This window comes from Rhincodon typus, chromosome 21, assembly GCF_021869965.1.
Source record: "Rhincodon typus isolate 14 chromosome 21, sRhiTyp1.1, whole genome shotgun sequence".
NCBI lineage: Eukaryota > Metazoa > Chordata > Chondrichthyes > Orectolobiformes > Rhincodontidae > Rhincodon > Rhincodon typus.
This window is the reverse complement of record NC_063352.1, coordinates 19,163,364-19,178,998: the sequence shown is the minus strand read 5'-3', so window position 1 is coordinate 19,178,998 and position 15,635 is coordinate 19,163,364. Positions and strand designations below refer to the sequence as shown.

Below are 15,635 nucleotides of genomic sequence, written 5' to 3'. Positions count from 1 at the left end.
TAACTGAGGAAGGGTCACCGGACCCGAAACGTTAACTCTGTTTTTTCCTTCACAGATGCTGCCAGATCTGCTGAGCTTTTCCAGCAACTTTGTTTTTGTTCCTGATTTACAGCATCCACAGTTCTTTTGGTTTTTATTTAGGATATGCACCATATTAGATATTATTGAGTCTCACTGAACAGGCCAGTTATCATCCTTCATCTCTGTCAAGATGGTTGAGCTCACTGAATGGTGCTATCATTGAGTCAGGTTACCTCAGGCTTCCTTCCGTAAAGGGGCTTAATGAGCCAGTGGGGATATTTGTATATCCCCAGTCCACCACTGCTGGGCAAAAGTCTTGAAGTGTGACTGGCTGGAATGCATTGCCTGGCGGTATGCAGGAGGCAGATTCAATTGAGGCTTTCAAATGTGAACTGGATAATTATCTGAAGAGATTTCTTTCAGGCTATGGGGAGGAAATTAGATGAGTTGCTCTTTCTATAAACCAGCATAGATAGAACTGGAAGAATGGCTTCTTTGGGTACTGCACCCATTGTATGATTCTTTGAAATCAGTCACTGCTGGGATAGCAAATCCTGGGAGTTTAAGACAATCTGCAATTGCTTCCTGCTTCCATTAACTTAAAATCATAGAATCCCTCCAGTGTGGAAGCAGGCCATTCAGCCCATCGAGTCCATCCCATCCCTCCGAAGAGCATCCTACACAGACCCACCTCCCTACCCTATCCCTGTAACCCTGCATTGCCTATGGCTAATCCACCTAGACTGCACATCCCTGGACACTATGGGCAATCTAGCACCACGAAACCACCTAACCTGCAGATCTTTGGAAACTGGAGCATCCGGAGGAAACCCACACAGACACAGGGAGGAACTCCACGCAGTTGCTCAAATGTGGAATCAAACCCGGGTCCTTGGCGCTGTGAGGCAGCAGTGCTAACCGCTGAGCCACCTTGCCGCCCAGTTCCTGTCAAGCAGTCTTGCTCTATTCTCCTCCATTATGTTATACAACAATCTATTAAGAAAACTTAGTTCAGTCGATTTAAGGTGTATGGAAAAAGAGATATGCTGTAGAAGCATTTTCTCCTGCACTCTTCAGAACAGAATTGCAAGAATACCAAATCTGGTTGGCAATTGGCATTTTCATGTCATATAACATAGATTGTTGATCCCTTTGAGTTTGTGTTCTTGCAGATCTGTTCTAATGAGTATAAGATGAAGAAAAGCTTCAACAATGTGCCTCCTTGTTAGCAAAACTCAAGTACTGTACTACCAAGTGCCAAAAACCTGTGGAAGAAAAGTAGCATTCTTTTGTTCAGACCCTTTGGCAAAAGCAAACCTGTCAACGCGTTTTTGTTTTTTACATTGTTTATATAATGTCCCAAAGGGTATGCAGATGTTTGTGTTAATAGTGATCAGGAAGGAATATTTAATACAGAAGCACCATTACACTTCCACTTTGTTATACACAGATTCATTATCCGTGATCAGGATAGTCGCAAGGTTGGTCCCAGACCTGATTCCCCCCAACAACTGACTGGTCCCAATGGATTGTGCGATTCTTTGTCATGGATGTGGGATTTCGATTATAGCACTATCTGGATTTTTGTGTTATTCGTGCATGATCTATGCCCTTATCCCCCACAGATAACAAGGATTTGGTGTATACTATTTGTTTCATACTTTTTTTTCAAAGGGAATTCTAGAGGTGTTTAAAGCTTTGAGTGACTTTGATAAGATAAATTGGATAAGTTTTTCCACAGGTGGGAGGGGTCGGTATCCAGAGCACCCCATCTTAAGGAAATTGGTTAAGAACTAATAGGGAGAAGAAGTATTTTTATTAACACACCCAGTGTGATCTAGCATGTCCTGGAAGTAGGATCAGTCTCAATTCCTCAGCTTTCTAGCGGAAAGGATAAACATTCACAAAAAGAGAATTTTCACATCTATAGGGAAAGAGCTAAATGGACTGAGACTACGAAATGGAAAATTTAAAACCAGCACTATTGGTCAAAATTGTTAAGGATTTATTGCACAAATATTTAATTCTTTGTGTATTTTCTTTCCTCATTGCAGAGATGAATTTAACCTCAAGGTTCTTCAAGCGTTTGTTGAACTTCATGAGTTTGCTGACCTTCATTTAGTCCAGGCTCTGAGGTATGTGTTTCCTTTTCCAAAAAAGGTGATCTACAAGTTTAGAATTCATTAAAATCCAGTGCATGGTCATCCATATTGCACTTACATACTCTCAAATACAGTGCCTTTTCCTTTTATAATTTGCTATGTACATTTTTCTGTTTGAGTACTTGAATGAGAAGGTGATGAAGGATGCAAACTGAATTGCCATTAGGTGAACTTGGCTTAGTGGATAGCACTTCAGCCCCCTGAATTGGAAGGTTGTGTGTTCAAGCCACACTGCAAAGACCTGGACACATAATCCAGACTGACAGTTCTGGTGCAGTATTGAGGGAGTCCTATAGTATTGGATCAGATGTTAAACCAAGGCTCCATCTGCTCTCTCAGATGGACCCACAGACCCAGGACAATGCCCAAAATGAGCTGGAGATCACTTCTTAGTATTCTGCCGATGTTTAATTCTCAGCCAGATAACGTTTTTAGTTGTGCTGGTTATTATGTAATTGCTCTTTGTGGGAGCTTGCTGTGTGTAATTGGTGATTGTATTTCTTAAAAAACACCAATGATTACACTTCAAAAAGTACTTCATTGCCTGTAGTATTTTGGAGCAACCTGAGGTGATAAAGGCCACTGTGCTTAGGGCTACTGCTCTTGTGATTGTTTGAGATTATCATTGTTTTGCTTTTTATCATACAATCATAGAATCATAGAATCCCTACAGTGTGGAAACAGGCACTTCGGCCCAACAAGTGCACACCGACCCTTGGAGCATCTCACCCAGACTCATCCCCCTATAACCCACCTAACCTACACATCCCTGAACACTACAGGCAATTTAGCATGGCCAGTCCACCTAACCTGCACATCTTTGGACTGTGGGAGGAAGCCGGAGTACCCAGAGGAAACCCACACAGACACGCAGAGAATGTGCAAACTCCATACAGACAGTTGCCAAAGGGTGGAATTGAATCCAGGTCCCTGGTGCTGTGAGGCAGCAGCGCTAACCACTGAGCCACCGTGCTGCCCCATTTTTCTTAATGAATTAAACAGGATGCATTCTGAGTGTGGCACTGTAATGGAAGCTGTCCTTCAAGTGATAATTTTTATTCCACATCAGCAAAATGTTGGGAATTTGGAATAATGTGTTTCATGTTCTGTCCTGAAGCACCAATAGTTACATAAATTGTATTCACAGAACATTGAGTTTGTGTGTGTACGTGTGTAGGAGGATAGATTTGTACACTTTATGCCAGTATATTGAGTTTTTAACTATGGAAACTTGATAGGATGTGCAGTAATGTTCTGGTCAATAGTTGCTTCAAGCTGTTTAAGTAGCAAGTGATGGAACAATTTGTAGTGCTCGTTGTAATCAATAAGTACTTGGCACCTCTTCACTCAGAGCTTGAAAGCTTATGGATCCAGGCACTTACAGCTGTCCATTTGTTTTTATCTGATAGGCAGTTTCTATGGAGCTTCAGGTTGCCAGGTGAGGCACAGAAAATAGATCGAATGATGGAAGCATTTGCCTCCCGATATTGTCAGTGCAATCCTGGAGTCTTCCAGTCAACAGGTTGGTTGCATCAAATCTATAAGTAGCAAGTAACAAGTAATTTCTTGCTTCGTTTTTTCTTTAATATCTTCTGGAACTTGTCTTTGTTTTACTTTCTCCCTGTGAGCTATGGAAAGCCATGAGTTGTTTTTAGGGGAAGATGCTGAAGGGTAACCTTTAAATTAAAACCATGGTAGCTGAAGGCACAAATATGGAGCGTGTGCTGACTTAACTTTTCTTTCTCCCCACAGACACTTGTTATGTGCTTTCATTTGCTATAATTATGCTGAACACAAGTTTGCACAACCCTAATGTGAGGGACAAACCTGCAGTGGAAAGATTTATATCCATGAATCGGGGCATCAATGAAGGAGGAGACCTCCCAGAGGAGTTGCTCAGGGTGAGTGCTTAGACAAAACCCTTTCATGCCTGCACACTCCCCACCAGTAATGAGAAGGATAGCACTTCAGTCTCAAGAGTCAGAAAGAGGTGGGCTAAAGACCTACTGTCAGACTTCAGCATTTAATCTAGGCTGACACTCCAACAATACACTGCTGTCGGAGATGCTGTTTTTCAGGTGTTAGTGGCCATGCTTTCTTTCATAAGGTAAGAAGATCCTGTTGTGCCACTCTGAGGAAAAGCAGGACAGCAACAAATGACCTGTCATTTTTAGCTCTTGCAACTGTATTTCCTGTTCTTCAAAAGTAATGTGTTGTGAAAAAGTGAGCTCTGATTTAAGTATTTTGCCAGTAAATGAAGCGAGAAAAGATCTAAAAAAGGTTTATAAGCATTCCAGAACTGAGAACTTATACTAGGCCTTTTTTCTGGAAAACAGGATACTAGAGGGTAACTTGCAAAGGTCTTCTAAAATTATGAAGGAGTTTGACAGACTAGTCTATAGATGCTACAACTTAAGAGGAAATTGAAATCTAGGGACCATAAATATAAGGTAGTCACTAATAAATCCAATAAGAAATTCAGGAGAAACTTCCCTTATCGTGAGAGATGATTGGTTAGAATGTGGAACTTGCTACTTACAAGGAATATTTAAGGCAAATAGCATGGTTGGATTTAAGGGAAAGTTGGATAAATGCATGAGGGAGAAAGGTATAGAAAGTTGTGCTGATGGGGAGGGTTGGAAGAGGGTGGATGGAACACTGGTATGAACCATTTGAACCAAATGGCCTATTTCTGTGCTGTAAATATTCTTTATAATTGATGCATTGTGCATTTGATTCATGTTAATGTCTCTTTTTCCCATCCTTCTGCAGAACTTGTATGATAGTATTAAGAATGAACCTTTCAAAATCCCTGAAGATGACGGGAATGATTTGACCCACACGTTTTTTAACCCTGATCGAGAAGGCTGGCTATTAAAATTAGGTTAGTTTGGCTAATCGTATTCTAATACAGTATTGCAGAAAATTTGAGGTTTGTTACCTAAACCTTATTTCAGCTTTGGTTGGGTGTCTGTCATTGGATTGGTTGCACAAATGAGCCGGAAGTCATGTTCACCTCTGAGTCAGAAGGTTGAAGTAAGACTTGAACGCAATTTAAACACACAGTTCAGTGTAGTACTCAGAAGGTGCTGCACTGATGGAGGTGTCATTCTTTGGATACAATATTAAACGAGGCCCTGTCTGTTCCTTTGGGTAAATTTTCAAAAAGTGCAGCATGATTTTTAAAAGGGGCGAGGTTTCTTTCTAATATCACAGATCAAAACTCAATCCTCAAGTAGCTAACCTGAAACTTATGATCTGGTCACTCCTGCTGTTTGTTGGAGCTTGTCCACAGTAAGAGTACTGTGTTTCTTAACTTATGGCAGAGAGCTGGATTGCATTGGCAGTAAAGCTCTTTGAAAACCTTGAGGTTCTGAAAAACACTGTTCAGATGCAAGTTTTACTTTTTCTCTATTACTTTGTTGGAGTGTAATAAAGTGTCTTTCACTGACGGGGCAGGGTTCTCCCAATTCTGTTGGCTTGTGGTTTTTATCTGTTGATTTCCCTGGAAGGACTGTCAGGCACTTGTACACAGCCAAGTGGAAACCCTTCTGCCATGATGTTCAAATTCAGAGTGTTCCCACCTGTTTAAGTCTTGGGGCTTTAGCTGTGCTGCTGGGATAAGGCATTCTAGAGGTCCCTGCACTTGTGTGGAATAGAAGGAAGAGAATTTAAACTCTGGTAATGTTGTAAATTAAATATTAGCATTTTGGCTGTTTTCTGTTTGACTGGAGCTAATTCAAGCCTTGCCCTGTTAGCTCCTATTGAAGGATGCTCCTTTATAGAATTTGATAGCAATGATAAAAATTCTAAACAATGGCTTTAGAGAATGCCCTGTCATCCTACTTAAAACTTTCAAATAAGGTGGTCCTTTGCAATAGTGTTGGTATTATATGGGGTCAGGTCAACCTTGCGTGGGAAGTGCTGAGAGAACATTTCAAAGGGTTTCATTATCTTGCTTTTGCTGCTTTCATTCGACTGGAAGTCCATCACTGTGGCTTCTTCATATGTGGGTCAAAATCCTGTAAGTGCCTATCCAACAGTACTGTGGTGGGTGTCATATCATTTGCAACAGTCATCACGTCCAAATGGGGATGAGTTGGTGAAATTTTCAGTAGCATGAAAAGTGTAGTAGTGAATTGCCTGCCTAGTTTACATCTACCTTTTTTATTTCACTGTTGCCATTCCTAATTGCCCTTGTGGCAAGCTGCCATCTTGAACTACTGTAATCTGTTGGCATAGATACTGTTAAGGAAGAGGTGACAGTACAAGTGATAAACTTCCAAATCAGGATGGTGTGGGTCCTTAGGAGATTGAACTTGAAAGAATTCCTATGTGTCTGCTGCCCTCCTAAATGGTAATGCCACAGGTTCAGGGGGTGCTATTAAATTGCTCTTGCAATGTTTATTCATCCCTGATGTCTCTTCTGTTACATCATACTGTGTGACCTTATGTTTAAAAAAAAGTGAAGCTAGGATTGTCTGTCTGTTTGCTGGTACGTACAGTTCAGATGTGAACACTACATGTGTTGACAGCACCCAGTGTCCTAAAGAAAAACACTTAGGCCATTAACCATTGCTTAATCCAGCAGTTTATTCAGGATACAGAATGCATGAGAAAGAACTATTGTAACCTGAATTTTGTCTGGAAATCTGCTGTGGTTGTTTTTCTGTCTTATACGAGAAGACGATTGTATGTTGTATTTTAATATTCTTTCTACAATGATTTACAGTTCCATTATTGGATAGTGGTGTTGGAAACTTATTTACAAAGATAAACCATTTGACTTGGTGCTTTTATTTTTTTTCACAAAACTGAAGTGAGTTGCATGATTGTTACATTTGTTGACTGCTTCAACTTTTCACATACAAAGCTAGTGGCACCTTCAGAGTTATGATTTGTACGTGTCTCTCTTTTTCTTGCATTATTTGTGATTTTTCTATTAATTTGTGTGTTTGTTTGCTGTAGTTTTTTTTTATAAAATTCGCTTAAATGTGCCTTCTTGTTTTCCTTATGGCCTATGACCTGTCACCTTTCTGTTCTATGACTGGCTGTCTCTGCTTATTCTACATTAGGAGGTACGTACCAGAGGAGCTTCCAGGTCCTCTTGACTCGTTTGCATTACTTAAACTTCTGTTTTTCCTCCTTTTTTGTATTTTCCTTTTCTTTTAAAGTTGTTGTTGTGAAGTGCCTCCTGCGATAATACTTCACTGTGTAGTTGCAATTTCACTGACACCTGATCCCCTTGCTGCTTTATACCTACAATAACACTGTAGGATTGCTGGCCTATTGATTGATAACGGTCTTCTTCTCAACTGTGATGCCAGCACCAACACTGAAATATTAGATGACACAAACATTTTATTATTCAAACTAATCTGTATCTAATTTCTCTCTGGTCCCATAATCAAAAAGTCATACTGAGAAGATGAGCATTTCCTTTTCCTCTATACAAGAGACTGTTAGTTCGCAACAGGCACTTCATATTACACTTTGGGCAGTTTTTGCACATCGTAGCTGTTGACAGACAATGTTAACTTGTCCTGGACTGGTAATGTTCTTAATTAAATATTAGCATTTTGACTGGCTGTTTTCTGTTTGACTGGAGCTAATTCAAGCCTTGCCCTTTTAACTTATATTGAAGGATGCTCCTTCATAGAATTTGATTACAATGATAAAAATTCTAAACAATGGCTTTAGAGAATGGTCTGTCATCCTACTTAAAACTTTCAAATAAGGTGTTTGAAGATAACTGAAAATGATTGAATATTACACATTGATACTGGGTTCCTCGTGGTTAACTGTAAGTTTGCAGATCTGCAAACAGTTTATGGTTTCATGATGCACAAAGTGCAAGCAGCTTTCTGAAACTTCAATGGCAATTACTGCAGTTTATTTCAGGCTGGACTTAAGTTGTCAACTAATGTTTGAATAATGAGAGCTGAGAACCTCCTAGCTTTAAAATCATATGTTATCCCTTCTACTTATACCTTAAAGAACAAGACTAAATCTTTATAATTAACTGGTTAAATCTCTGATTGAGAGTATTTTGTCCTGTTTCCATTAAGATTTTGGTGAGGTTGCGGGGGCAAGTTGCTGGAATTGTACCAGTAAAATTGAATTTTGTTATTTAGGAAAAATGAAGAAACTGGGACTCCTTCTCTTATTGAAGACCATTGAAGCTTTAATAGTGGGGTTCAAAGTTATGGATGGCTTTGCTAGTAAACAAGGAGGAATTCTTTCAACTGGAAGAAGGGTCAGAGATCAGCATATGTATAATTGTATTGGCAAATAAACATCAATGGGATTAGAACAATTTTTATGCTGCATGTTATCATTTAGAATGTGCTGTCTAAAAGGGTTTTGGGATCAAATTCAATAAAAGGGAAATTGGATAAAGGAATGTTTTGTAGGACTACAGAGAAAGAACACTGGAGTAGGACTAACTGGAAGTTTGAAAGCTGGCAGAGGTGCTTCAAATTCTGAAGTCAAATTTGTACATTGCTGTGGTTTTTGAGGTAGCCTGCCTGTCCATGGCTGAGTAACCCTCAACTCCTACAAAGCAGTTGCAGTCCGATCTCAGCCGGGACACAAAGTTACAAATACTGTCCTGAGAAAAGAATATGGGTTGAAATATAAGGCAGAGTTAAGTTTCTAGATTGCAATCTACTAATTTTACATATGCTGAGTTAATGTGGTAACAATTTTGTTAGCTGCAGCTCATTGTTCACAGGCTTGTTTTTGTTTCTTCGTAACACACCCAGATTCTGATCAGAAGTCTGGTTTTAAAATGGCTACAGATGTTAGTAAAGGAAAGACTTTTTTTCTTCCTTCCCTCTCCCCTCTTGCACAGAAAAAGATTTTTTAAGAGGGTTGAGTGAAGATCTCTCAGTAATTGTATGTGCCAAAACATCCTGGATATTGAATTAGTTCCAGCTGGTATAAACATTCTTTACTGAGAGCACAGCGCATGAATAAGAAATCAGGTCTTCTTGTGGGGAAATGGGGCCCCTCTCTGCAAGTTTACCATGTTTTTCAAAAATAACATTTACGTGTCTCTTGAATGTGGAGAGGAAAATATATATAATGCCACAGGGGATCACTTGTGGACTTAGACAGATGGGATTTATAGCAAGAATATTTTAACAGGCTTATTAATTGTCATTGTGTGGTAGGAAAGGAAAAAAAGAGTATGGATGTACTGCATTAGTCACCTAAGATTTTTTAAAAATGTGTTTGTTTTAAAGGATGCGTGTTTTATAGCTAATGTTTCTAAAACTTAATTTACATCAGGAGGAAGAGTAAAAACTTGGAAACGTCGATGGTTCATTCTTACAGACAATTGCCTCTATTACTTTGAATACACAACAGTAAGTTTTGAGTTTGTGGAATATTACATTATTTACACAAATAGACTATTTAAAATTGACTGATGAAATATTTCAAGTGCAAGAAATTTAATTGGTTTAAATTTGCATCATCGTAAAAACTTAGGACTTGGGAGCAGGAATGGGCTATATGGTCCTTCAAGCCTGCTGTGCCATTCACTAAAATCACAGGCTGATCTGGTCATGGTCTCAACTCCACTTGCCTGTTTGCACTGTATAAACCTCAACTCCCTTTCAAAACTCTTAACACAGCCTTGGTTAAATGTAAAGACCCTGCCTTCTGTGGAAGAGAATTCTCCATAATGAGCCTCATCTCTCTCTTGTTGTACCTGCACACTCACTTTGCAATGGACGTGCTTGGATATCCAGATTGCTGCAGTCTCTCTCCTTTTAAATAGTATACTACTTTTCTATTCTTTCTGCAAAATAGATAGTTCACATTTACCCACCTTCTACTCCATCTGGCAATTTTTTGCCCACTGAATTAACCTGTCAGTATTTATTTGCCTATCCTCTGCATCCTCACCTTCTATCTGTGATCTCTATGTATCCTTCCATAGCCTCTGGATTCGAATACTTTCTCTATGACAGTTTCCTCATTTCGTCCTTTGGCTTTTTGAATTCTGGTGTTGCATTTGCCATTTTCCAGAACCCTTGCAGAATCTAAAACTTTAAACAGAGCTATTTGTTATCACCCAAACCTGCCCCATGACATTCAGACAAAGATTTGTGGAGAATACATCAGTATCTTCATTATCTTTGCTCTCTTTCTTCATCCAGCTCTTAACATAGCTATACAATGAGTTCAAGGGCTTGTGATGGGTTTATAGGACACTGATAGAACTTGTTTCTAATTTTAGCTGTACTGTTTTATTTTCTAGAGCTAATTTCCAAAATAAATACAGATGTGTAAATATGTCACTAATTAAATGCATTTGCCAGTGATGGCACCACATTATCTCTGCTAATAAGTACATTATATGTTGGGTCAGTTGCATGCGAAAGTGAAGCTTTTATAAAGGGGAGATAGCTATGCAGTGAGCTGAGTAAGTGTATTAGAATCCAAAGCCCTGGTGTTGCATTTTGAAATCCTTAAAAGAATTTATTATCACAGGATAAAGAACCTAGAGGAATAATTCCTTTAGAGAATCTCAGCATTCGGGAAGTTGAAGATCCAAGAAAACCTGTGAGTAAGCTTCTTTTGAATACATGATATTGGGTTATGTGCAAAGTATTTGACAAATTTGAAACTACAACATAAAAGTGCCACTTTACAGGATGTGTTTTTAGTTAGTCTTCACTTAGTCACCAGACTTGAGAATGAATTTTAATCTCAAATATTAATCCTCCAGATTGAATTGTAAGGTGCCTGAGACAGCAATTAATTCATGCTTGAAATCCATTGTTGTACCCAGACTAATGAGTGCAGAGTTTTTCCAATGTTTTAAGCATACTTCACTGGGCAAAGGATAGTATAGAACAAACTTGAAGCTTAGTTAGTTACAGCATGACCAGAATCCATGCATGCCTGTTTCCCTCCACAATTTTAAACCCTGTTAATTCTTCCTTTCCTGGATAAAGAGTAATACTAGTACTTGTAGAACTGTAACTAAAAAGAAATAATTTTGAGAAAGGGGAAGGAAAAGTGCCAAAGTTGAATTTGCCGATAATGAACATCTAACCGATGTTACACAATTCATGAGATGAACATGGGTGGGGACCTCTGTATAATGTCTTAACCGGAAGATGGCACTTCCAACAATGCAGTACACTCTACTGCTTTGGCATGTTGAACCTAGATTTGTGTGTTCAAATGCAGGATAGGACCTAACCTGCAGATTCAACAGAAGTGCTACCAGCTGAGTTACAATTGTCTCTTTGTTACTGTCAATTTCTTGCTGTTTTAACATTAGATTGTTCTGTTCCTCAGAACTGCTTTGAACTTTTCAATCCCAGCCACAAAGGTCAGGTAATCAAAGCCTGCAAGACTGAAGCTGATGGTCGGGTAGTTGAAGGCAACCATGTGGTTTATAGAATATCTGCACCAACACCAGAGGAAAAAGATGAGTGGATAAAATCAATCAAGTATGTATAAGTTTGGATTGAATATTCTTTGTCCTCAGCATATGTAACTCTCTGCCAAGTATCACACATTTTCTTGTCAACAAAGGAATGTCAGACTTGGTACTGAGTTGTGTTTTAGTCTTCTGTATATCACATGAAAGGGGCAAATTGGTTAATTTTTTGAAATCACTAGAAGAGCCACAATGGGAGGGAAATGACTGCTAGATTATTCCTTAAGGTTACGCGTCACTCATATATAATTGCAGATAGATTTACAAAAATGAATTGACTGCAGCCTGTGGCTGCTCTGCTTGGGACAGCATCCATCTTATAGATAGTTCAATACTTTGCTACCTTTTACCATTAACAGTTCTGAAAATGCCACAGACACCTCAGCTGAATATCAGTTATGAGCACTAAGTTATTTCATTTTTAAGTAGCCTGTTCAAAGAGGTTATTACACAGCTTTGGAGCTGGTGGGACTTGAACTGGCTTGACCACTACCACTGCACTACAGCAGCACTTCAAGATTTGAACTCAGACTTATTCAGGTCTGGTGAATTTCATGTGGCTTAAAAATAGTTAATTCAACAGGTACATTATAATAAAGACAGTGGTCTAGTGTGGATTGACCAAGAATCTAGGCATGAGATTTTAGACTTAGTTCCATTTGAAGATCATTTAATTGTAATGGTTGTCAGGGAGTAGGGAATTAATTCCTTCAGGAAGCAACATCAGATTACAGCAGAGAGCAGACATTAAAGAAATACTTTGCTAGTGAGTTGACTAATGTGGACAATAACAGACCTTTTTAAACTGAAAAGTACAGCTGTATGGAGAAAGAAAGGTATGTGTTTTGGATTTCTCTAGCAAATACCCAGTAAAGACTAGTCTGCCTGTGTTAACTTTTGAGGGTGTGCATGCTTTTGAGTAGAACTTGGGCCAGTTGTTCTTGTTCTTAATGGGTGTTGTTTATGAAGAAGCAGTCTCATTGTTTCCTAGACCACTGAAATTAGGTTTGTGGGGCATTCAGTATTATTTCACTACAAATGTTAGCTCGGCGAACCAACCAACAACTCCGAGGTTGACTGGTTTTCATGCAAACGTTTCATCTCCCTTTTAGGTGATATCGTCAGTGCTGTGTAGCCTCCATTGAAGTGTTGTTCTGTCCTGCTCTGAATTTATATGGTCTGGGCTCTGGTTTTGTACTGTAGTGGTAGGTAGATGGGGTCTATTTTGGCATATTTGTTAATTGCATCAGTGGTTGAAAACCAGGCCTCCAGGAATTCTCGTGCAGACAAGCATGAGAATTCCTGGAGGCCTGGTTTTCAACCACCCATGCAATTAATAAACATGCCGAAATAGATCCCCTCTACATATCACCACGGTACAAAACCAGAAACCAGATTGCCCACCATGACAGACCAGAACCAACTGCAACCCGAGCTACAGATCTTTGTTAAAACACGAACCTCCTGGAGTGAGTAATTTGCCCCTAAGTTGGTGTAAACATTTTGGTACTGTACCTTAACTAGTTTTCTGCAGTGACCAATGTATGGTCAAAGTATGACTCTGTGATTACTTCAGCCATCTTGCAACAGTACTCCATTATTCAGTATCACCATAGAAACCCTACAGTGTGGAAACAGGCCATTCTATCCAACAAGTTCACATTGACTATGAAGAAACCCCCACCACATCTCTGTAACCCTGCAATTCCCACAGCCAAATCACCTAATCTGCACATCCTTGGACTGTGAAAGGAAACTCACACAGACATGGAGAATGTGCACACTCCACACAGACAGTCAGCTGGGGCTGGAATTTGGAATTGAACCCAGGTCTCTGGTGCTTTGAGGCAGCAGTGCTAACCACTGAGCCACCGTGCCACCCACTATAAACTTATGCATAAGCTAGCTATGCATGGGTGCTAATTTGGGAGTGTGCACAATTCCAAATATGATATTACGTAGAATTCATGTATTACATCATAATCCAAATCCTGTACTTCCCACGCTCAGGTTCGGGTGAGGGAATGCAAGACAGGAGGAATCCCCCACTGTGAGGGGTTAAGAGAGCCCAGAAGCCAAAGACTGAGGCATGAGGTGACTGCATCCAGTTTATACCTTCTTGTAATGGCACATTGCAGAAGACAATGAACAGTGGCCTCTCCCCATCACAAGACACTGGGGATAACATGGAAGTTGCCAGACAGGCTGCATCTTGATGCTTAACTTCTCAAACAAAAAATCTGATATGGACTAACAGATAATTGTTTTTTTTTTAAATATAGAGCCAGTATCAGCAAGGACCCCTTCTATGACATGCTGGCCACTAGGAAAAGGAGAATCGCCAATAAAAAGTAACCCTGCACAGACATACCAGCCCCTAGGTGCCTGTTGGTGCTGAACCACATACCAGTCTTTGGAAGCTTTTTAAAACAAAATGAAGGAAGCTACATGAACTCCAAAAAGGTGGATTGGTTTATCGGGCATTCTTCTTCTAAAAAAAAAATCAAGGCAAAGTGTTAAGACAAGACATTCAACCAAGGCAAGGTGCAGCTGTATGAAACTCTGTTACTACAATTTAAAAAAAAAACATTTTTGCACAGAAACTGTTTCTAGGGGTAAATATGACGCAGCACGTCTGACCCAGCTGGCCTGAGGCCAGAGTGCAGTTGGTTGGATGACTTTTTTTGCATAAACAAGTTAGCTACATCTACACAAGGAAGAACAATTGTTTTTATCAACATATTTTTTATCAATTTATATTCCAAAACTGTAATCATTAATTTGAAAGGAGAAAAAACAGCTGTAAAATACTTTAAATATTACTAGAATGAGTGAAACTATATAGAAAAACATTAATCATTCTTGTTACAACCAGAAAGCCATGGAGTAGTGCTGTTTTCAGCATAAGTGCAGGCTGTTCGCACCAAGAATGATCATAATATATAATCTGCAGTATAACATGGTAATTGTATATTTATTTTCTTAGTCTAATTGTTAAAAAATCTAATGCCTTTAAGTTATGTGTAAATATTGTACAGATTTCATTTTGTTGATACTAAAATATTACAATACTTAAGATTATCAATGGCCTGCAGAAATAAAACCTATTATAATTGGAAAATGGATCCGTCTAGAAAGTGTTCTCTGATTTGGAAGTGGTAGAGAAGCAACAAAGACTATGACAAATCTATTTGTGTTGGTTCCAGTTGATCAACTTAATGTTGGATTCTACCCACTGTTTGTACATACTACATAGTGGAAATCAATCATAAAGTAACAGAAAAACCACCAGATTTATACAGGCTAAAACTAAAGAGATTTATTTACACTTAACATACAGATGACACCATTTATAAAATATAGCAGTACATTTTTTAAAACAGATATTGCACAGATATTTTAATTATCTGGTGTTAACTGCAAGAGAAATCATGACATCTGATCAGGATTTCACATACAAGCCACATACCCGCAAAGTGCAGGAAAATTAATGTCATAGGAATGGTAATTTTGGAAGAAAATAATTGAATTGTATATTATAGGTTTTTGGATTATAAGCCAGTGATAGATGGGAAACCTTTGCAATGGATTCAGAACTCTCAACAACTATCATAATAAAATTTATAAAATGGAGAACAACAGATTGCATTTGGGTCTCAGAGGGAGGAGGAACCAGATTTGCAAGGAGGATCAAATTCTTTTGTATTGCTACTTATATATTCACTTGATTACTCAATGCAGGTTATGGTTGGTTGTTAATGGAAGAATGCTGTAATTATCTGCACAAGTCACGGCACTTCCTATTGATCTACACAAGGTCTTTTATTGTAAAGCACTTCAGAACACAATGAATTACTATTTGAGGAAAGACACATTTATTAACCTCTTGAAATAGGTGCAGTTTTAAATGAATCAATGTAAAAAGTTACACTGGCCGTACAAAATTGAATATAAATCAGAAATGTAATATTTTAACCCATTCCTCTCAA

General features: G+C 38.9%; 1 protein-coding gene across 2 annotated transcripts in view; it reads left to right on the top strand.

Moving 5' to 3' along the window:
• cyth3a (cytohesin 3a) overlaps positions 1-14,767 on the top strand; it is a 77,555-nt gene extending 62,788 nt beyond the window's left edge. Inside the window, exons 6-13 of one of the 2 annotated variants that reach the window (XM_048609274.1) lie at positions 2,076-2,156; positions 3,593-3,705; positions 3,936-4,084; positions 4,956-5,067; positions 9,477-9,553; positions 10,686-10,757; positions 11,502-11,656; positions 13,929-14,767. In XM_048609274.1, coding sequence (XP_048465231.1) covers positions 2,076-2,156; positions 3,593-3,705; positions 3,936-4,084; positions 4,956-5,067; positions 9,477-9,553; positions 10,686-10,757; positions 11,502-11,656; positions 13,929-14,001 — 832 coding nt within the window. In that variant the 3' untranslated portion in view covers positions 14,002-14,767. The remainder of the gene's footprint in view (positions 1-2,075; positions 2,157-3,592; positions 3,706-3,935; positions 4,085-4,955; positions 5,068-9,476; positions 9,554-10,685; positions 10,758-11,501; positions 11,657-13,928) is intronic. The other variant, XM_048609273.1, reaches the window with a different exon arrangement.
• Positions 14,768-15,635: the final 868 nt, after the last annotated feature.